We start from the raw sequence: 22,224 nt of genomic DNA on the forward strand, positions 1-22,224 counted from the left end.
CAAGGAGCAGTGTAGATGTGAGTTAGAGGGAGAGAGGGCAACGACGACGACAAACGAGCCGAGCGGCCTTGTAGAGTGGGTGTGCGTCGTGGTGGCCGGCCGGTGGTGTGGTGCAGTCAGTGGTGGAATGCGACGGCGACTGGCTCCCAAATGCCGACGACGACGACAATGCAATGCCCATTCTACGATCCGCCCAGTTTATTCTATGCCGTTCCAAGTAGCAATTTCACCTTCGGCCAATACAAACTCGCGACGCGACAATTACAAACCCCTGGCACAAGGAACAAACTCGCTCACGCGTGACGGCCCCTCCTCGTCAACGACAGCACGACCCAAACTCATTGTATGGTACAAAATGCATAGTGGGTTGGAAAGAACGTGGCGTTCTCGACGACGACTGCGACCAGCGCACGGGTACATCGTTCGTATTAATACCTCCCCTGTCCACCTCCGTACTGCTGGCCGTATCCCGGGTTGTACTGCTCGGGAGAGTAGCCACGCTGGCCGTAGGCCTCGGGAGCATAGCCTCCACCCTGGTAAGCGGATGGCGCTCCGCCATGTCCACCTCCGTCACTGGGGCGGCGACCGCCAGAGCCTCCAGAGCCGCCAGAGCCAACACCAGACCCTTGGTGGCCTTGGTGGCCGCGGTGGTCGTACGGGTCGTTGTAGCCCTGGTTGAAGCGACCCAGATCTCCAGCCGTGTCGTAACGCTGGAGCGGCTGGCCCCTCTCGATCGAACCCGCAGAGTCGTTGGTACCAGACCTCACGAGAGGGGGAGCGTAGCCATACGGTCCTTGGTTGAACGCGCTAGGAGGGTAAGGCACACCGGCTTGGTTGTAGTCGGCCGGCGTCTGGTCCCACTGGTTGCGGTTGAGGAGTGGACGCTGGCCATCCTCGCTACCTCGGTGGCCAGAGAGAGATACCGGAGCGCTGTGGTTGAGGAGCTCGTCGGTGGAACGGTTGGCAGTGTGTAACGGCATAAACGACTCGGACGTGTTCGAATGGTGCAGTGGCGGCCGGGACACTGAACCGTCCTCAAACTTGCTGAGCGCTGCAGTTGACGCGATCGATCTCGTCTCCCAAGCATCCTGCTGGGCCTCGGAAGGAGCGTCGCGGTCGGGGTCGTACTCGAGGTTCTCCTCGCGGACAGCCTTGATTTCGACACCGTCGTGCTTGTGCTTGGCGGCGAACCAAGGGTACGCAGAGAGGACCTGTCGCGCGAGGGTTTCCTGGCTCTTGTGCACCATGACTTGGTACAGAGCCTTGGGCTGCAGAGAAGGGTGGAGGAACCGCCTCGACAAGTCTTTGCGCTTGCCATGCTTCTCGCTGAGCATGGCGCGCTGCTGCTGGTCATTGGCCTCCTGGGGTGTAGGAATGTAGTACTTGAACTTGTGCTCGACAGTTTGGTGGAGGAAGATCTTGAAGCCGATCATGATGATGAGCGGTGGGACAGCAGCAATGGCGTCGAGCCACTGGCCGCGGATGAGACCGGTGGCTAAGATCGTTAGTTGTTGTTCTGCAATTCCTTCACCACACTTACTGAGAACCATGAGCAGCTGCATCAAGATGCAGTTGACGATCAAGCGGTTGACGTAGACGTTCCACATGCGGCCACCGCTCTCGGCGCGAGAGACGTAGACGTAGAGAAGCTGGTACTTGTAGACGACGGTCGAGAACCAGAAAACGATCAGTGCGCCGATTGGGACCATTGGAGCGATCGGAGCGTACACCAGGGCAACAGTGGCCACAAAGAGCAGGTTGACGGCGACGACCGGGTACTCGAAGAACGGAGGCTTGGTGAGCTCGCGAATGTCACGAGGGGTGTAGGAAAACATGAAGCGACGGATCGAGACGAGCGCGAGCTTGAAGAGTTGAATGAGCTCAAAGAAGACGAGGAAACCGCGAAGGGGCAGCCAATTGAGCCAATACGTGCTGGTCGAAACGTATGCTTTCTGAATAGTGGCGGGGATTTCTAACAGGAAATCCACAACGCCCTTTCCATTCTTCTTGTCGCCCAAAGCCACAGCGTCGTTGATGATAACGTAAAAAGTGCCGACCAGGACGAACACGAACAGGTAGGCAAACACCATGAAGAAGAAGTACCGAGCCGTGAGGGAGCGGTCGAGACGCGTCTTGGTGATAGTGCCCTGGTACTTGCAAATCTTGCGCATGACAATGGGGAGGAAGAAGGAGAAAACTGCCGAGAGGATGGGTGGGAGCGGACCGCTAACAAGACCAAGCTGTACTGGTTAGACGAGGCCTTGCGATATGCACTCACTGTAAAGCTGCTCTTCTCGCTCCAAACTCTGACCCAGTGCCACAGGCCAGTAAACTGAGCCAAACTGGACAGGGTCGAGACGCCGATGATGGGGATGAGGTTGACAAAGCCGAGCAAGGCGATAAGGAAGAAGCCCAAGACTTTGGTGGAAGACAGCTCCTTGGGGTCCTTGTTAATGTTTTTCCACACGATGTCGCTGGGGACAGGCGCGAGCTGAATGACGGCTCCTCCAAGCTCCTTGACAGGACCGCGGTGCATGCGAGCAATGCGGTGGGCCTCGGCGATAGTCTTGAAGGTGACGAAACCAAAGTTGTCGCCCTCGATACGAGGAGGTGGGCGACCCCCCTTCTTCGCCGTCTTGACCTGGCGGATAAGCGAGTCGATGTACTGGCGTTGCTGGTCGACCTTGTCGCGCAGGAACTTGATTTGCTTGGCTAGGTAGTCGATAGCATCGTGCCGCTTGCCTCCAAGCCCCATGAAGCCTCCGGTGCGCATCATCGGCCGCTTGCTGGCCATTTTACCGCCCTTGAGGTACTTGACAAGGACCTTTTCGAGGTCCATGACGGCTTCGTTGTGCTCGTGGACAAGGTGAGGGAAGTCTCCCAGTCGACGGCCAACTGATGCGTTTTCAATGCTGTTTGTAATCTTGATACCGTCCAGCTTGAGCTGCGTCAGGAGATGGATGATGCCGTCGTCGCTGCGGTACTGCTTTGGGACCTGGGTGATCATCAAAGTACGCGAGTTGACTTTGGACTGGTAGCCGGGAGATCGGAACCATGTCTGTCGCAGCTGAACCATTGCCTGCCAGTTGCGCCAGATGAGGAACATGACGATAAAGTCTGGCCTGTCAGCGAAGGGCTCGGTCGAAGGCTGAAGGCTCACTGATAAAGTAGCTGGCTCCGAGTGCGGGCCACACCCATGCGTCCTTGACATTCTGTATGGTGATAGTCGTCAAGATGGTACGCTCGTTGCTCGGGACGTTCTTGAGATTGAAAACAATGTCGATCGCGAGAAGTGCGACGGCCAGGACCGACACGAAGATGAATGTCGTCCTGAGCATTCGAACAAAGCGAAGGAACGTTGCAGCGTCGAGGCCGATGTTGGCAATCATATCGTGCTCCTTGACATTGACGACGGGGCTAAGCCACGCAAACATGCCATTTGACACTGGCGGTGGGGGCGGCTCGTAGTCGGGGTCATCTTGTGGGTTCTGCGGCGGTGCCATCTGGTACTTGACCTACAGGTGTCAGTCACTGGTGAGGACGGGGAGTACACGAGCCTACCTTGGGGGCGTACACCTTGGTGTCTCGTGGTCGAAGGAACGAGAATGCGAGCACGGTTGCGACCTGCGCTGTCAGTATCTGCTTTCTCGGTACGTGTCGGCCTGCCCACTTACCGAGATTGCACTCATTAAGCCGATCTGGACTGCGACACCTTTGGCGGTGCCGCCGAGGGCTTGGTTGCGCAACTCGACAGCCTCGCTGAGCGCGTTGTTGACGTCGGACATGGTGGTGGTGTTTGAGTCGAGAAGGAAGGCGGAGCGTTATCGTACAACGAGGGTGTGTCCTTGCGTGACGGCGTGCGCGGAAATAGGGTCGTTGAGAGCGCGCGAAGTGGAATGGCAAGAGGCCTGCTCGTTGCCCGCGGTCCTAGGAGCGTGTGGTGCGTGTGGATGCTGTATAAATGTCTATTGGTATGAGTTGTATTGTATGCAAGTGAAGAGAACAACGGTGGAGACGAGAGGGGATGGACAAAGGCCGTGAGTTGGACTCCACGCGTGGAGGTGGATCGCAGGGTGGGGCAAGGGGTAGGGGAGTTGTCGGGGGGGCGGTGTGTGGTGTTGTAAACCTTGGCGACCGGTCGATACGCGTCGTCACGGGCACGACAATGGTCGTTGGTTTCCTCTACCTCGTTGTCGTTTTGGGCGTGTATGCACGACAATGCAAGAGGAACGAGAGCGCGAGAGTCAACGATAAGAAGTCTACGAGAATGCACGAGCCATTGTGGGGTGTTGCGGGTGCGGCTGGCGGCGACTGTCGCTCGAATGCATTTGCCTTCCCTCCACCGGCCGCAGCTCAGCGCGCAGCAGGAGGAGCAAATTCTAGAGAGCTGCGACACGCGACGAGGCGTCATACTTGGCCGCACGCGACCTGACACCCACCCACGGGCGGGCCAAATTTGATCCCGCCCAGCCAGCGAGCCCAGCCAGCGATAACTGGGGCCACCCCTCTGAAATGACAAAGTCCTGAATGGCCTCGGTCCAGATCATGCACAAACGTGGAAAAAGGTCGAGCCAGCTGCTGCTGCTGCAGCTGCACCACCCCGGGACCTTGACGAGGACCAGGAAGCGACGGGGCACCAGGACGACAAGCACAAAGAACGAGGGGGGTTGGGTGGGCACCGGAATGTTACGACAGCTCCCACAAAACTGGGTCTGAAGCGTACGCGTGCGACGTGTGTGGATACGCAGACGGCCGTGCCGTGCACAGCAAACGCGTGCAGATCTGCCTGCTAGCTGCTAGCTTGTTGCGTGCACGGCCAGTAGCGAGCCGACACGAGACGCTCGCGAGGCAGTGCAGTGCACGGCTGCGAGCCGGCGCGAGCCTCCCTGGGACTATGATGATGCTCCGCCCGCGGCTGGCAGTAGGCCGCAGCAGGGTGCTCACTACCCTCCCTAGGTGGAGCGCGGAGCGGCTGTGGGCGGGGATGCTCATGGCCACCACGTCATGTCGAGGGATGGGGGCGAGCGGGGACGTGAATGACGACAATGCGATGCAGTGCTGGTCGGTTGGTTGGTGCATCGACATGCAAGTTGAGATGGTGGGCGGGTTGGTTGCAGATGACTCGTCTTGCTCGCCTTCCTCCCCCCAATGCCAATGACTCGTTCGACTCCAACTCGCAGCCGGTGCTGGTTCCGGGAATCCACTGGCAGCTGTCTCGAGACCCATGCACGTCCCATTGAAGGACGGTCGACGAGCCGCGCGCATTCAAGGCGGAAGGCGCCGGAAGGCTCACAATGTGCCCCGGATCTCGCGGAGCATTCAGCCCGTCCCCGGCCCGCCCTCGGCGAGGCGGACCTACCTCGGGCAGTGTCGCCGCAGCAGGTGTCCGCACGCCCTCGAAGCCGTCGCTCGAGCAGCAAACGTGTGGCCGTGTGGCAAAACACGCCACTGCGGCGCGCGCTGCGCAGCGGCGTTTCACCCATGCGGTGTCGACAGATCCAACCCGAATGCGGCTGCCATGCTCGCCGGCGCCCGTTGAATTCGCGGCCCCGGCCTCCGCCGCCGCCGCCGAGGCACACCGAAATGTACCTACCTCCATGTTTCGTCTGGGCACCCTGGTTTCGAACCGGCGCGAGCTGAATGCGCGGCCGTGCGAAAGAGTATTCTACGCCGAAACGCGCGGCGCCGTGCATCCAATTCAAGCTCAGGACGGAGGGCTGAGACATGGACGCGCGACGCGCGACGCGCCCTGCGGCCTGCGCTGTGTGGTGTCACGTGACTTGCTCAATGTTGTCTTTCGCGTTTGGGGTCGTGTTGCATTCGCCGTCTTCCAGCGTGTAGCATGCAGTTTTGTGTGTGGCGGGGGCGTGTGCCACGCCCACTGCGAGTCAGCAGAAGCCGGAAGCCCGTTAGCAGTCAGAAGTTAGCAAGTCAGCTGTCAGACGTCAGCTTGCCCACTGCACCAGCCCACCCCCGCAGTATCGAAAATGTTGATGCATGAGTATTCGCTATACTGATAGCCCTAGGAACCATGGTGAAAAAAAGAACGTGGGGGCGCCGACCTCTGTAGTAATGGTCGCGAAATGTCCGTGTTCTATCAAATCTATGCTAAATAATGGGGATGACCCTACTCCTCTGTCACGACGCGACACGACTCGACTCGACTCTAACGTTTACCAGAAGCGCTTGCTGCTGGGAACGCAGACGCCGGCCTTGAGGGTGAAGCCGCGGACGCAGCGCGAGGCGACGCACTTGGCCGAGCGGCACGCAACGTCGGCGACACCGGGGAGGGCCGAGCAGTCGACCGAGGCGTCCGAGCCGGGGCAGCCGCCGCAGGCCTCGAGGTTGGAGGCGACGTTGAGGCACTCCCATCCGCCGGTGCCGGTGGGGCAGACGGTGGCGCCGGCGGGGCACGAGGGCTCGGAGCGGCGGAGCTTGGAGACGGGGACGCCCGAGGGGCAGGCCTGGGTAGCGGGGTCGATGCAGGCACGGTCGCCGCACTGCTCAAAGCCGGCCGAGCACTTCCAGGAGCACTGGGGGTCACAGCCGGTGGGCTCAAAGTTGGAGTCGACGGGGTAGATGCCGTCGCAGCTGGGGAGACGGAGCTCGACGAGCGAGGTGATGGTGTTGATGACGGTGCGGGCAATGGTGTTGAGGTTGGGGTTGGGGTTGTTGATACCGCCGTAGAAGCGGATGGCCCAGGGGCCGTTGACCCACTGGTTGTCGAGGCGGCCGGTGACACCGTCGCGGATCTGCTTCTGGAACTCGGGGAGGAGGACACCGTCCTTGATGCACCATCCGACACCGTTGGACGAGCGGGTCTTGAGAACGGGCTGGGGGGTGGGTTAGGACACGGCTAAGTCGCAAGAGGAGGGCAGGCCACTCACGTGCGTCTCGACAGTGCCGTTGTCGTAGGTGATACCCATCTCGTATCCGTCACAGATACAGCCGGTCAGAATTTCATCCTGGGCAAGGACGGGCGAGGCGACGAGGCCGAGGAGACCGAAGGCAACAGTAGCAGCCGAGCGGAAGAGCATGGTGGGATTTGATAGAGAAGTGTTGGGGAGCAGTCTTTGGGGCTCGCCAGTCCTTATATCGGGTCGGCCAGTGGGGGGGTGCTGGGCCGGAGGACCCGTTGGATCCGCCGCGAGTGAGAAAACATGTCCTCATGACCACCCCCGATAAACACGCCACCAACCGAGCATGCCAGCCACTCTTCCTCATCGAGGAGCAAGCTCGCGCCTCTCCCCTAGGCAGCGCCGACGTCTTCCTCTCGCGCGCACCCTCGTCGGGCCTTCGCAGCCCGGCTCGGCTAGGCGCCAATCGAGCAAGCCTGCAGTCGCTATCTCTGCCCTTCTGTTAATTTCTCAAGCGTCCCTTCTTCTGGGCGCGACGCGCTCGCGCTCGTGCTGGCGCTCACACTCTCCCTAAGCGCATGTGCGCGCGTCGCGCGCCGACATTGGGCGCCCGAAAAGCTGGGCACCAGGCGTAGGTGGCTCAACCTCCATCCTGATGCAGCGCCCTCCTGACAGTGCCACAATCGGCTTGCCAAGTGGTCGTCGTGCCAGGGCGTCGCGTCCGCCGCCGGCCGGGGGGCTCGGGGGGCTCGGGGGTCGAGGTCGGGGTCATCGTCGTGCCGAGTCGACCGGAGCGCCCACGCCACCACTCGGCGTCGAGGCGCCAAGGCACCCTTAGCGCTGTTCCTGTGTTCCTCGCCGCGCGCAGCACGCATCTCCGTGCACTGATCAGCTCTAGCCAGCACCCCCACTCCCCCCCCCCTCGAAAGTTTGGTAGCTGCCGGATGCTGAGGTACACGCAAAGTTTGGGTACCCCACCCCTGGGTGACTATGCCTCGTCCCTAGCCCAGTAGATCTGGTGCGAACCGAACCCCCCGACCCGACCCCCAGCCAACGCACGCCCACCCGCTGCGCCGTGCGCCGTTGGCCGTTGCGCCGCACGGAATGCTGTCAGCAGCGCTGTGAGGCGGCCCGGAGAACACGACCGGTAAACGGCACCGTATGGCCGAGTGGGCGCCGCCTGGCTTGCGTTTAGATATGAGGCGTAGGGCGGACAGGGACCTGCGAACGGGGGTGCAGTGCTCGCCGACGGAGGTCACGGGGTCGTCGCCGCTGCTGTGCATGTACGCGTCGCTGATCTCGCGGACGACTATCTTCTCGAGGTCGTTACACGTCTTCACGGCTGAAACGCACAACTTTCCACCCTAATGCCACCTCGCGCTGCAACAAGCATAGCGGGAGCGCGACATGGTCAATTGACGGTCGCCGCTGAATTGTATCGCGCACGTCCATCCGGGGGAGCCGCGCCCTGCCAAGGCGCGCGTCGTTCCTGCACGGCGCCACTGCTCAAGCGAAGAAGGTGCGCAGAGGGCTGGCAGCCAGGGCCGTTGGTCGTGGCGCCAAGGCACCAGCCAAGGCCCGCAGGAACGGCCGCGGTGATTTACGCCGCAGTGTCGATGAAGCGGGGTGCAGCCGACGACGACGTGTCGGCACTTCGCACCCGCCCACCCAGCCACGGGCGCAGGGTGGGGGCGACCCTCGCCGAGCGGCGGTGCGTGGGGTCGTCGCCTCGAGTGGCGGTGGCGCTGGTGGGCGTCGGGGGCCGGCTGACGGTATCTCGTCTTCCGAGCGACCGGGCTTGCGGGCGAGCGCTGGGCGACGTGACTCGCCCAGCGACCCACTCTACGAAGCAGGCAGTTCCAGGAATCCGCTGACCTCGCCCAGCGCACAATCTCTGCGGGTGCCGGCCGGCTGGTGGCCGACTGGTGGCTGGCGGCGCGGCGCCGACCAGGCGTCCACTGGCGCTGGCGGCTGGCTTACGCGGGGTGCGTGAGGCGCGCGCGCGGCTCGGGGGCGCTGGCGGGCGCTCGCGGGCGGGCGGGCGTCAGCGTAAGCGGCGTGCATGGCAGCGGGCGTGCGGCGTCCCCGTGTTCTGGGCGCTACGCCGTCTCCGTCTCCGTGTCTCGGCTGTGTGTGCGTGCATGTACGTGCAGCGTGCACCGACTTCTGTGCACTCTTCATTCGACGCTATCACCGCAGGCTATCCCCGCACGCAGATCAAGGTGCTATCGAGCTATCGCCGGAGTCGATTAATTGACGACTAACCAAGCGAAAATTGTAAACTTAACGCATGCAAGCGCGTCCCGAAGGCACAGTCCAGGCCGCTCGGCACTCGGTCCGGCTGCGGCGGAGGGACAGAGGGGTTCGGCGCAGAGGTGAGGGCCGGCGCGGCCAAATGCAGGCCGACGACGAGCACCTGTCTCGGACTCCCTGCGACCCTGAGTGGGGGCCATCGAGGGCCGGTCGAAAGTGGCACCCACCGCGACTCACCCGACTCAACCCACGCCACGGAGCAGCTACCGAGCGCTACCGAGTCGCACGTACTCTGCGCTCTCGTGACAGCCCACCCAACCTCGCCCACCCTCGCCCCCCCCATCTGCCCACGCCCGCTCCTCCCTGCCGGCGTATGCGAGCAGGGCCCGCGCCTCATTACGAGGCGCCGTGCGCCTGCGCCAATCTGTCGACCTTCTTCGCGACCGACGGCGTCGCTGCCTGCGACGCTTGACGCTTCGGACGAACGTACGACACGCACGTCGGGTCGCCCGAAGCGGCGGCTGTATCCCACGCCACTGCCACCACCGCCAGATCAGAGCCACTAACCAGGGCTGCGCCCACATGACATGCGCGCCGTGCTCCGGCCAACGGAGCGCCCAAGCGAGCCTTTGGGTTAGTGTTTGCGCGCAAGTGATCGGCAGAGCGTTATCCGCAGCGGTGTGTGCGCAGGCACGCACAGAGTGCGCAGGTTTGTCGCTGCTCTGTGTGCCTCGACGATCGTTGCGCAGGTTTGCATCATGCCTGACGAGCTCGCATCAGCATGCATGCAGAGTCGAGCGGCGGCCAGCCCATGCAGCCGACCGCCACTTGCCCGCGAGGCTTTCGTCGGTGGCGGCGTTTGCGGAGGTGACGAGTGTGGCGCCGTCCACCGAACCGAGGAAGCCGAAAAAAACAGGGTCCGCCGCCGAGCTTGTTCGACCATCCGACCGACCAGGGAAGCAAGCGCCAGCCGACTTGTTCGACCAGCCAGCCCCAGCCAGCCAGTCGCGATGCGTCCAGACCCAGAACACCCAAAAGGTTAAGGGCCCTTGCCCGGATTTGAACCGAGGACCACTCCCAAGCTTCAGCTTAAGGTGCTAACAGCGCCCTAAGAGAGTATGATAGCCACTACACCACAAGAGCTCCTTATTTTTTGATGTTCTGTGGGTCTGCCCGGTCCTTTTCAGCGCACCCCTCATACCACTGGGACTTTGGCACGCCTCAGGTGCCATGTGGCGAGCAATCGGCCCCCAATCCACTACACTACCGCGCTGCCACGGTCAACCTCACAACACCATACGGACACTGCAGCAACGTAGCAACGTCGACCAGCCACGTACCTGACAGAACCGCGCTTCACCGACGTAGCCGGATCGTCGTTCCCACACGCAAAGGCACCGAGTCGACGGAGCCTTTGATGCAGCAACCGTCTTCGACACTTTCGAAGCATACAGACCCTCCTTCCTTTGCCACTCAGTGCAGCAGAGATACGGGCTGCTCTCCAAATCGCCCCGCCGCCCAACGCTCTCCACTACCAGCTCCCCCATGCCGCCCCTGAGCAGACCCCTTCCGGCCGAAATCCTCGCCATCATCGTCGACGCGCTCGATCCCATCGCCGACCGCCCGACGCTTGTAAATCTCCTCCGAGTCTCGCAAACAGCGTGGGATGCCGCCGCACGTCGCCTCTATCGTCATGTTGTTCTGAACGACAACCAGCTATCGCAGATCGTTCAAGATCTCAGCATACGAGAACGAACCTGTCTCTCCTTCATTCGACACCTCACACTCTCGCCTCCGCCGGGCGACGATATGATGGCCAAGGTATACGCGGCCGCAGGGACTGACAACACTCCTCTGTTCCCCAATGTGCGTCGTCTCGTCCTCGAGGACTCGTTCGAATCCGAGTCGCCTCGTCCGCATCAAAAGAGGCCAAAGTCGAAGAAGCACCCCAAGAAGAACCTAGCCCCGCCCGGCGTGCTTCTCTTTGACACCCCCGATGTCTGCGTCCGCGGCAGTGCATGGTCTCAAGATCGCCTCGAGTACTTGCCTTCCCGCCGCAGCCCGCCGTCATCAAACCTGACAATACACTGCGATGATCTGAGCTTCATCTGGAAGTCGACGCTGCCTCGCCCCCACAAAGTCCTTCGTATCTACTGGGCAAACGCCAGAGACATCCGCTTCAAGGCAGAGTATGCAGCAAAGCTAGACAGCGAGGCTTCTCGTGCTGCGATCGACCTGCCCATTGTGGTGTATACAAGGCCCACACGCGCCGGCGAGCGACAAGCCGATCGCAGGCTTAGAGTGTTCCGCAGCGAGTTGCATCTCGACGACACGGGGCAGATCAAACTAGTGTCCGAAAAATGCGTTCCGCCGTGTGACGTGTGTGGTGAGTTGGGCGACTCCAATCGGGGCTGACCATTCGAGGCTGCACCTGGCTGCACACTGACTACCGTTTCCCTCCCCGTCCATCGACGCCGGAGTCGCCACTGTCTGAGATCTCAGAGTAGGAAATCAGTTGGTAGTTCCCGATCCACCAAAGCCACCGTCCAAACACCACCAGAGGTTGGCATTGCCATACTGAACAGCCCAGGCTCGTCTCATCACAATCAGGTATGCATCGCGTACCAAGACGCGAACTACAACTCTTGGTATTTCATACTTAGCTGAGATCGATTCTGTCGTTACTTCGTCACGAGGCACGTTTCACTTCATCGGGCTTGGTTGCGGCGGTCGTTCAAAGGGCGGCCGTCGCCTTCGCATGCCTGCGGCGGTTGCACTTGCCTCTGGACCGGGAGGGCGATACCATCTCCGAGACCTGGGGCTTGGTGATGACCATCGTCGTCGGCTCCGGGGTTGGCTGGGACCGCGTCCGGGACGTCTTGCTCGGGGGGCACTCCCACAGGTCAGTATTGTTGGCAAGCGGTCTGCAAAAAGCAGGAGCAAGGGGCAGGACTTAGTATGCGTTCACTGTCTGAACAAGAGTTCTGGGATCTGATCTACAATGCATGCGGCGTATGTATGTAGATCGACGACTGCGTACGTACAGAGAGCGGCGACTGCGTCAGCGAGGTATCGACGGCTACGCCGCCATCGACGCGTCTGTACATAAATGACGTCGAGCGTGACGTGACAGGTTCGCCGGACAGCACCCTGCCGGTAAGAGGGGCTGATACATACAGGAACCGGGACCTTGGTTTGTTTGCTTGAAGGCGAGGCACGGTGTGAACTCTCTCTGTGAACTCTCTGTGCACTCTCCTCCTAACTTGGGGGCCTGATCAGCCATGCTTCCGCAGGATTGCCAAGACATCTCCTCCTGACAAGTGTCAGTCGGTGTGCACATCAGCCCATCAACACAGATCAACTGCTCACCGCGCACAACATACCATTCAACTAGTCTCAATGGCCCCCTCAGCTGCCCAAGACGAGCCCACCGGCCGACCAGCACAACCCTCACCGTCAGGCAGTCACCTCCCGACGGAAGTCCTCACCTCCATCGTCAACGAGCTCGATCCCGTCGCCGACTGCCAAACACTTCTGAGTCTGCTGCGAGTGTCACAGTTTGTCTGGGAAGTGGCTGCGCGTCACTTGTATCGCTCTATTACTATCAGCGATATCCAGCTCTCTGGCATTGTCGACGGACTCAGTAAGCGAATGCGGGCGTGTCTCGGTTTCATCCATCGCCTCAAGCTCTTTCCTCCACCCGAAGACGACATTATGGCCAAGGTTTACAAAGTGGCCGGAACCTCGGGAGCCCCGCTATTCCCCAACGTGCGCCGCCTCATCCTTAACGATATGTTCCCTTCGGGCGGAAGAGATCGCAAGTACGGCCTGAAACCAAACTCCAAGCGCCTCGCTGAACCGGGCGTGCTTCTCTTTGATACCCCCGACGTCTGTGTCCAGGGGGCCACATGGTCTCAAGATCGTCTCGAGTATCTCCCTTGCAGGAGCATATCGTCATCAAACCTCACCGTTCACTGTTCAGAGTTGACCTGGGTCTGGGAATCGGCACTTCCCCGTCCATATCGTACTCTATCTGCCTACTGGGCCGGAGCGGGATATGACAGCGAGTTCAAAATCGGATACGCTGCGCGTTTTGACAACGATGCTTCGCGTTGGGCGATGGAGCTCCCTATCATGATATACGCCAAAACGGGCTGCCATAAGGAGCCCCAAGTGAGTCGCCTCCTCGCACAAAACCGCAGCCGCCTGCATCTAGAAGACAAGGGGCACGTGAGGCTTGTGTTCGACAAAGCTCCACCGTGCGCGGTGTGCTGTGAGTCAGGACACGCATGAGATTGGGAACTGACCACGTAGGCTCGACATGGAACACATGGGCTACCAAGTAAACCACAGTCACTTCCCCTTGCGTCCCTTTCTCCCTGACGTATCCTCCTGAGGCGCGCGTGCATGTATTCTCACGTATTGAGGTCGGTCAGGAGGATTCGAGTGTTTCGGGTGTTTTGAACGAAGTGTGGCATGCATAGGTAGATCTCCCGCGGGGTTGTTATGGTTGGGATCTTGGCGACCGGAAGATCTCCTTGGATGTTTGGCACTACCTTCATTGCATCACGGACAGCCAACGGGTTCCTTGCCCCCGTTTCTGTAGTACCTGTCACTCCAGTCACTCCAGTCACCCGGTTACCAGGACCCAGAGCCTTGTGTCAGACAAGGGAAAGGCGTCGAGGAAGGGAGCCCCAGTCGCCCGACTCGCGGTGAACGCGTCGGACAGGCGGTCGTCTTGGGAATGGCATTCTAGGAGCAAAAGTTTTACGGCAGCAGATTGGCCCAAAGTTACACGTTTCCGTTGACGACGGACTGTGGGACAGTCATCGGTGTTACCTACCCAGGTGTCATCCGTCGCAGACGTGTGAAGCTCCCCTTGGAACCTGGACCCCAGTTGAGGCGTTGCGAGGTACATACAATACGAGTCTGTCAACCCGGTAATACCTACACCAGTTCTCGGCCCAGTGCACTGACTGGAGTGTGCATCACACCCCTTTCCACGCGTCTGCCATCGGATGAGCCCTCGCACAACAGCACCCAAGAAACCCCCGCAACGCTACATAGCAACCGGCTAGTCGAGCGGTGCCTTCTTCGCGTGGCTCGATCAGTCACTCGATGCTACTGCAGGGGTATGTATGTACGAGACTGCATGCGGCCTCAAAGGTCAACCCAGAAAGGTCAAACGCGTCCTACGCCACCTCCCTGCATCCTGTGTCCATCGGCGTTGCACCAACTAACCAAACACACAAACACATAGGCACTGGCAACAGCCCACCGAGCGACAGCGTCCAGGAAGGTGACAGGAACAACCGGCTGCTAGCTGTCCGATGAGCCCGTCAGCTCGATGGTTGGGGACTCTCAGAACCCCTTCAAACAAGCGGGCGCTCCTAGCCCACCTCCTCGTCTCCCAGGCAACGTCGGAGGTGGCCGCGGCACCCGTTCTGCCGCGGCATAGCGGACACCCCGAGGAGGACCTTGAGGTCTGCGGAGTTCGGCTCAGCCGTGCCAACTTGCGCCTGCCTTCATTCGCCGCGTGAATATCGGACGGCCGCCAGGTGAGGGGCACCGTAGAGAAGATGTTCGTGGCGGCAGGTATCGAAGGAGCCCCGCTTCCCGACGTTCAACACCTTGTCATTCACACCAACACTGATTTCAACCAACTACGTTGACCGAAGGACAATGAACTATGTACGATAGTTCGCCTCACCGAGCATCCTCTTGATAATTGGCTTCAGAATAGCCATCGGGGCGAGCTCTGGATCGAGTATCGCCCTCACTCGCACCGTCCTGAGGGCGTGCTAACACGTTGTGTGTGCGAACACACGCTCGCACGCCGGTACTGCTTCCTGCAACTGGGGCGAGGAGCCCAATCAGAGGTAGTAGGGTGCGACGCCTACCCAACAGCTACATAACACAGACCGGCTCAACCGCTTCTCTTCGTCCAACCCTCACGCGTCTCTCACTGCATAGCCGCTCGACCATGACCGAGCACGACCCAGCCCTTCCCAGCGCTTCTGACGGCAGCCCGGCCGACGATGCTGCGACAACCCAGGCTGCTGCCGTAGATGCGGCTGCCGCCGCTATTGCTTGGGTCACCCTCGCTGCCGATGCCGTCTCCGAGGCCGCCGCTACTGCCAACGAGGCTGCCGCTGAGGTCAACGATACCGCTGAGGTCACGGCGGCCACTTGTGACACCACTGAGGCAGCGCAGGTCGACGATGGTTGCCGAGCCTACCGTCGCCCAGGCTGTCTGGGAGCTTGCCTACGCTGGCGACGTTCTCGCCGACACAGCCGCTGCCGTCTCCAACGCCGCTCTTAATGTCAACGAGGCTGCCGGTGAGCTCACCCTCGCCGCCTGCGACACCACCACTGCAACCTATACCCGTGCCGTCCCTGAGATGCACGGCGACCTGGGCCGTGGCCACCGCTTCCTACACTCTGTTCGAGGCCTCTGAGAAGGCGGTTGGCACCACCTCCGATGCGGCCGACGCCAACGCCGGCCTGGACAGCCTGACCCTCCGCCTTGCCCTTCTTCACGAGGGCCGCGAAGCCCTCGACGCCCGCCACCGCTCCGGTAGCGCCGAGCCACACCTGCGCGCGTGGATCCCCCAGACCCGCCCTGCTTCTGCCGTCAACGCCGCGACACGCCGCCATCGCCGAGCTCAACACGGGGTATCGGCACTTGAAGAGCGCCTCATCGAGTTCGAAGAGTGCTGAACCGAGGTCGAGAAGGTTATGGCCTGGCCGAGTGCCAGGTCTGGTCTCAGAACCGTGTCGTAGATACAGGACATGAAATCTCCCTCCATTGGCCTGGTTGCCTACGCATTGTGTTGACGCCTGTGCCGGTTCGTCCTCTTCGCGGGGAGCACGGGCAGCAAGGCCGGACCTGCCCTAATCCAGTCAAGCTTCCCTGCCTCCCCGAGCACCAGCCCGCCCAGACCAGCTCACCTCTCCCCAGCACATCTCTGCCCACGCATCTCTCCCTCACACATCCCTCACGTCTCTCACTCAGCCCCCCCGCGGCATGTCCCGCCCCCCCGTACAGTGGTTTACCCACCCTCCCCGCCAGCCCTACGAGAGAGTCCATGCAGTCGCCCTCGCGATCGAAGCTCTCGCCATAAGGGCCGGGCAGCTCGCCGAAGCGGCCGCTGCCCTGCACGAGGCCGCTGAAGCTGCCAGCGAGAGGGCTTGGGAGGCGCACGAACTCGCCGAGTGCAATTCCGATGCCGCCTTCCGTCAGCGTCGGCAGCCTGTGCTCGTCGGCACTGTCGACCACATGCGCGGGTGGATCGAGCCGACACGCGAGGCGTGTACCCACCTCTCTGCGGCCATGGCCAAGATCGAACGATTGGTGTTCCACGTGGGAGAGCGTATCCCCGATTTCGAGGCGTGCTGGGCTGAGCTCGAGGAGTGCGCGGTGTAGGGGTGCGACTACGTGCTCGGGGCGCCCAGATCTTTGGCGGCTTGCTTCTTCGCCACTACCCTCAAACGACCAGAGCGACAGTGTGGCACCGTTTTGTAGACAAGTCTGGCACTATGCACTGTCTACATAGGATCGCTGCCACGTGTGCCACAGCCGCACATGCGCACACGCGCACACGCGCACCCACGCGCCACATGCGCGCCGACAACGCACCGAGCCACACGCCAATCGGCTCAGCGACACCCGCGCTCAGCGACACCCGCGCCCACCCCCTCGCACACGCGCTAGGAGACATCCGACCGCCCGCGGCCAGCGGCGTCTGGCACTCACCGGAAATCCAGCCAAGCCCCATCAGCCCCGCCCTGCCGAGGCTGGCCCAGCCCACACGCGCTACACCATCGCCAACGGCTATCTCGCCCAGCGGAAGTGCCACCGCGTGAACCAGGCTGGGCGATGCCAAGCCGAGGGACACCCGCGGAGGAGGTAAGCCCCGCCACGCCGCCAGGGCCCAGCGGCGCAGGTCCGCGCGCCACGCTCCCTGTGGCATGGGGAGGGTCGCGCCCCCGCCACAGCCGCCGCCTCCAAGCCGAGCGCCCGACGCCGCTGGCTGGTGACGGCGTGGTGACTTGCCGCCGCGGCGCTTGATCGGCCGCGCATCATTCGTAGAGGTCGGGCTGGGGGCCGCCGGGGTACAAGTGGGGTGGATAAATGTGCGGTGCGGGTGGGGATGACGCGCCCGCGTGCGCGTGGGAGGGGCGCGTACGTCGTTGCGACGCGTCCTGCTCGTCGCGGGGTGCTTGTGGTGGTCCAGCACAAGCTTCGTGACGATGTGGACTGTAGGCGGGCTCCGGGTGGTGTTCAGTCAGTCGTGCCGTGTTCCTGGCCCCATCCACTTTGTGTCGGCTAGGCACGCATTGCAGCGCCGAGAGTCATGACACACCGAGATCCGGTCACGCCGAGAATGCAGCGGCCGGCGTTCGCCTCGAAGTGTGCTGATATGCACCATGTAATGGCGGGTGTAATAGCATTTCCCGGTGCACGGCCTTAACCTTATTCGACAAGCTTAATAGTCGTAGCAATGGGCTATACAAGCCCCCCACTTATCGAGGGATGAGGTGTAGGCGCGCTACAGATAGGCCCACAATATGTCACATATGCCTAAGCGCTCCCCCCTTAGGCCCGCAGCGCGTGTCACGTCCACCGATGACATCGATGGCTGATCCTGCCTGATCCACCCCTCTGTCCACCACACACCCCATACAATGTCACAAGGCGGGTACGCAGTCGTCGACGCCGACGACGGCGACGAGCTGCAGTTCAAGACGTTCCTCGGCGCGGATTCTGGGCTGCCCGCCGCCTCTGGCTCTGGCTCTGGCTCTGGCTCTGGCGGCGTTGGCCCCTCCGCCGCCGCCTCGTCGTCCCGCGACCGCACGGCCGCCCCCTACTCCCCCTTCAACCTGCAGTACTACGCCGTCTACTTTGACGTCGACACGCCCATGATCCTCAAGCGCGTGGGCCTCTCCCTCGTCCCCCGGGGCGGCTTCATCGCCGACGCGTGCGACGGCCAGGTCGACCTGTACGGCCCCTTCTGGACGCTCACGACCCTCATCCTCCTCCTCTACACGACCTCCACCCTCACCTCCTCCCTGCAGCAGTACATGGCCGGCCAGCCCGTCGTCTCCAACCTGCCCCTGCTGAGCACGGCGACCACCCTCGTCTACATCTACGGCCTCGCGCTCCCCGCCGCGCTGTGGGCGCTCACGCGCTGGCTCGGCGTCGGCTCGTGGGGCCCGGCAGAGGCACTCGGCATCTACGGGTACGCGATGAGCGTGTTCATCCCCGTCTCGCTGCTGTGCCTCATCCCCGTCGGCATTGCGCGCTGGGCGTTCGTCGGCCTCGGGGCCGCAAGCTCGGGCTTCTTCCTGTAGGTTGGCGTCGGCGTCGATTTGGCGGCCGTGCTGACGCCTCAGCGTGACAAACATCTACCCCGTCCTCGCAGAGGGCGACAACAAGCTCGTCCGCCTCCTCGTCATCGCCGTAGGCGTCCTCCACGCCGCCCTCGCCCTCGCCATGAAGGTCCTCTTCTACTCGTACTCTGTCGGCAACGTCAACGCCGGCCCAGACCCAACAAAAGACGCTCGGGGGTGGTAGCGACGACGCCCGGGGGTAGTAGCAGCAGCAGCAGCGACAGAGCCTGTATCTATGCATCGTCTTTCTGTAAATGCCAAGGATGGTATGAAGCATATGGTACAACTGAAGGGCATTCTAATAGAGCGTGGGGGAGCACGCACGCTAAAACGGAACACGCGCCATCTCACCGGTAGCGAGAATGTCGTCGTCAAAGATCGCGTCGTCGTCGGCAAACGAGTCGTCCTGCTCGCCGTCACCAGCCTCGGACAGCTCATCGTCGTCAATGGCCTCATCGTCCCCACCCGAGCTCGTGCGGTCGCGCTCAAGCCACTCTTCGGGGAACGCAGCGCCGTCCTCAAAGCTGCCGGGCATGCTCGACGGGCTCGCACGGCCACTCGCGTGCCCATTGCTCAGCCACTGGTGCTCCTCCTCCGTCTCGCTCAGGTCGTCAGACGTGATCGCTGGGCCCATGAGCGGCGACGTCGGGCGCGACGTGAGCTCGGCAGTGGGCGACCGCGAACGCAGGCCAAGCAGCCGCGACAGTCGCGAGCCGCCAGACGCCTCAGACACGGCCGACAGCGCCGGAGACACGGGCGTGGGCACAAGGTCCGGGATCTCAAACTGCGGGATGGGATCACGCCAGTAGTTGAAGTCGGTGTACTCGGGCTGCGCCTTCTTGTCGACCGGAGGGAACACCATGTTGACCAGGTCGTTCAGGCCGACATAGCTGCCCTTGTGCGACGTCTGCAGCAGCTCCGTCTTGATGACACCAGTCGAGTCGATCGTGTAGATCTTGCCCGTCTCGATGCCCACAGAGCGGTAGCTCATGGCGTCGGTGATACGGTTACCAAAGCCGGCAAAGAACGCATCCTTGGCGTGCACACCAAACAACCGCTGGATGTCACGCAGACACGCCATCTTGAACAGCTCGGGCTTGCGCAGAATCACCTCGCGATGAAGACTGGCCATCAGACGGTCAGGGCTCATGATGACCGGTCCCTCGGGCATTCTGTAGTCGCCCTGCGTAATCGTCTTGAGGTACTCGCGCGTCGTCTCGGCCTGGCCAATGGCACGGGCAGTGAGGTACAGCATCTTGTACCCGTTGTTGGTGATGTCGGTGTAGAGCTTGGCAATGCCAATGTGCGTCCAGTCGCGACCAATAGCGGCGTACAAGTGGCCGAGGGCATCCGACTTGGTGATCGTACCGTCAATGTCGGAAATGACCACCTGGTCGGTGCTCTCCCACAGGAACAGACGAGCAGTCACAACGGCGTAGCCAGAGTACGACGACATGACTGAGAACTGGACCGTGTTGGGGCCGGGCTTGAGGTTGAGCTCCTTGAGCTGGTCCGAAGTGAGACGGAGCGTCTTGGCGTAGTGCTTCTCGGGCTCCTCGTCAGACTCGGGCTGCGTCGGCGAGGCTGGCCGGGTTGGCTGCTCAGAAGCCGGCATCGACGCATTGGGAGGAACAACAAGTGCCTTGTCCGTGGGGCTGGTCGACAGCTTGCCGTCTGCGTCTCTGCCCTTGTCAGGGAGCGCAGCCTGTGCCGACTGGGTTCTCTCAATAGGCTGGGCAGTAGCAGCTGGCGCGTCCGATCTCCTCCACCATCTCGAGAAGTAACCCGAGGACGGGGCTGGGGCCTTGGGTGTCACCGGCTTGTCGTCGTTGATCTTGAGAGCACGGCGGTAGAGCGCAAGGGCAAACAGCAGGTAGTAACCCGTCTTCCACGTGAGGTACAGGTCGTTGTAGTGCACGACGAGCCTGGGGTCATCGACGAGAGCGGGGTCCTCCATGAACCTCTCAAAGGTAATCCGCTCGTCCTCAAAGTCTTCGGCCTCATCCGGAGTCGCATGACCGTCTGGCGCAAAGTCGTCGACACCACACAGCGACAGCTCAAACAAGTGCGACCTGCCGTCCAGCTCCAAGACAAACGTCTGGGGGTCGTCGACAATGCAGCGGATGTGCGCCTTGGGCTTCTGAACGCTGAGCGAATCGACGTTCAGGCTCTGCGAGCGCTTAGGCATCGGTGTTTCAGCGTCGCCCGAGTCTTCGTCCGCAGGGGGGCGTCCCCAGTCCCAAGCGAGGTCCATCTGCGAAGGGTCGGCGGCGTCACCAGGTAATGTGGGCGACGACGGGCGGCTGTCCTCGGGGGGCTCAGTCTGCGCGCGCATGTTGCGGCGGACAGGCGCGGGTGGCGACCGGGTCCTGGTGAACGTGCTGAACGGAGCGTCGAGGGAGAGGTCGGCAATCGACGAAGGGAGGGTCTCGGAGTCGCGCCTGCTGCGCCTCTCGCCGCCTTCAGACCCCTTGCGCGGGCGTACGCCCGGCGCGTCCGCACCCGAAGAAACGGCCATCAGGTCGGTGACGAGGATGTCGACCTGCTTGTCCTTGACGCCGTCCTCAAGCTCCGAGCCCTGCTTGACCTCGGGGACCGCGAGCTTGGTGACCGCGTCGGCCGCCTTCTTGCCGTCAGGCTGGTTGTGGAAGCCCTCGGCATCGAGGATGATGTCCTTGCCGTAGACCACGTCGGGGCCGTCATGGGTACCCGGCGACACTCTGGGCAGATCGACATCGGCCTCGTCGCTGTGAATGTTCGCCAGTCTGCTGTTCCGGATAGGCAGGTCTGTGGCCTCGCCAGGCCCCGCAGCGAGGGGGTTCGGTGGCCTCTGGTCGACAGGGGGGTTGTTCGAACCCGTTCGCTTGTGTTTTGTCGGGGCGCCGAGGCTGTCACCGTTGGCCTTCTTGCCATCGGAGCTGTCGCCCTTGGGCTTCTTGCCCTCAAACTCGTTCAAATCCAGGGGCTCCACCTCGGCGAGCTCGGGGCCGTCGTTGTGTCCATGGTGGTCGACAACTGCCTCGGTCGAGCCAAAGGGTTGGTTCGTCAACGATCCATTTGAAACATCCTCGGGCTCCTCGTCCTTTGCGTGGACGCTCGGAGTCGCCACCTAGCCCCGTTAGCACAGATACAGCGCAGGAGGCCCCGCCCCCAACCCCACAGCACTCACATCCGCGGCCATAACAACCGGACTGGTCAGGAGGTCCTCGGGCACATCCTCGTCGGTTTCCAGCACGAAGAAAGCCTCGCCCGTCTCCATGACCTTCATGCTGAACGGAGCGATGTGTGGGGCCGGCAGGTTGTTTGGTAGCCGGAGTGTGACACGCTTCTCGCCGGGGCGAAGCACCTGGAGCTTGCCGAAGCGCACATGGAAGGGGGAGCAGGCGAGCGTCTCCTCACCCGTGTCCTGAGGCCGTCAGCGAGCCCGACACGACTGCGTCTTTTAACCCACCTCGTCGACGCTGCGCACAACAATGACATCGATAGCGCCGGAAAGGGTGGCGGGGTTGATGCCCGAGTCTGCGGCGTCAGCTCATGCCTTGTCCCTGTCGAGCAGCACGCACAGTAGTTGTACGCCTTTGATAGATACTGCATGTTGGGCAGCGGCGGCGATGAGTGGTGGTGTACAGTCGCTGTTCAAAAGTCGGCCAGGGAATTAACCGGCCACTGGCGCTGGGATTCAGAGTCGAGTCTGATAGCGTCGCGGTGATGGCTAGCTGGC

At 62.0% G+C, this 22,224-nt stretch overlaps 6 protein-coding genes and 1 non-coding gene across 7 annotated transcripts; 3 read left to right on the forward strand and 4 right to left on the reverse strand.

Moving 5' to 3' along the window:
• Positions 1–428: 428 nt before the first annotated feature.
• Q8F55_000244 (uncharacterized protein) lies at positions 429–3,785 on the reverse strand (the record flags this gene model as incomplete). The annotated part of the gene is made up of 6 exons (XM_069348899.1): positions 429–1,495; positions 1,541–2,240; positions 2,279–3,117; positions 3,161–3,515; positions 3,562–3,624; positions 3,675–3,785. The coding sequence occupies 6 exons, from the start codon at positions 3,783–3,785 to the stop codon at positions 429–431; spliced, it is 3,135 nt and encodes a 1,044-aa protein (XP_069212443.1).
• A 2,388-nt stretch (positions 3,786–6,173) lies between these two features.
• Positions 6,174–7,037, reverse strand: Q8F55_000245 (uncharacterized protein; the record flags this gene model as incomplete). The annotated part of the gene is made up of 2 exons (XM_069348900.1): positions 6,174–6,833; positions 6,888–7,037. 2 exons carry the CDS (start codon positions 7,035–7,037, stop codon positions 6,174–6,176), a joined length of 810 nt encoding a protein of 269 aa, XP_069212444.1.
• A 3,117-nt stretch (positions 7,038–10,154) lies between these two features.
• Q8F55_000246 lies at positions 10,155–10,253 on the reverse strand. Its single transcript has one exon. It is a non-coding gene; the product is annotated as a tRNA-Pro (tRNA).
• A 4,840-nt stretch (positions 10,254–15,093) lies between these two features.
• Positions 15,094–15,568, forward strand: Q8F55_000247 (uncharacterized protein; the record flags this gene model as incomplete). Its single annotated transcript, XM_069348901.1, has 2 exons — positions 15,094–15,285; positions 15,320–15,568. 2 exons carry the CDS (start codon positions 15,094–15,096, stop codon positions 15,566–15,568), a joined length of 441 nt encoding a protein of 146 aa, XP_069212445.1.
• Positions 15,569–16,137: 569 nt separating this feature from the next.
• Positions 16,138–16,536, forward strand: Q8F55_000248 (uncharacterized protein; the record flags this gene model as incomplete). The annotated part of the gene is made up of 1 exon (XM_069348902.1): positions 16,138–16,536. One exon carries the CDS (start codon positions 16,138–16,140, stop codon positions 16,534–16,536), a length of 399 nt encoding a protein of 132 aa, XP_069212446.1.
• A 1,262-nt stretch (positions 16,537–17,798) lies between these two features.
• Positions 17,799–18,687, forward strand: Q8F55_000249 (uncharacterized protein; the record flags this gene model as incomplete). Its single annotated transcript, XM_069348903.1, has 2 exons — positions 17,799–18,460; positions 18,507–18,687. 2 exons carry the CDS (start codon positions 17,799–17,801, stop codon positions 18,685–18,687), a joined length of 843 nt encoding a protein of 280 aa, XP_069212447.1.
• A 141-nt stretch (positions 18,688–18,828) lies between these two features.
• ned1 (lipin Ned1) lies at positions 18,829–22,097 on the reverse strand (the record flags this gene model as incomplete). Its single annotated transcript, XM_069348904.1, has 4 exons — positions 18,829–21,612; positions 21,673–21,909; positions 21,955–22,022; positions 22,067–22,097. The coding sequence occupies 4 exons, from the start codon at positions 22,095–22,097 to the stop codon at positions 18,829–18,831; spliced, it is 3,120 nt and encodes a 1,039-aa protein (XP_069212448.1).
• Positions 22,098–22,224: the final 127 nt, after the last annotated feature.

The sequence above is a fragment of the Vanrija albida genome (genome assembly GCF_041260175.1).
Source record: "Vanrija albida strain AlHP1 chromosome Unknown contig_1, whole genome shotgun sequence".
Taxonomy (NCBI): Eukaryota; Fungi; Basidiomycota; class Tremellomycetes; order Trichosporonales; family Trichosporonaceae; genus Vanrija; species Vanrija albida.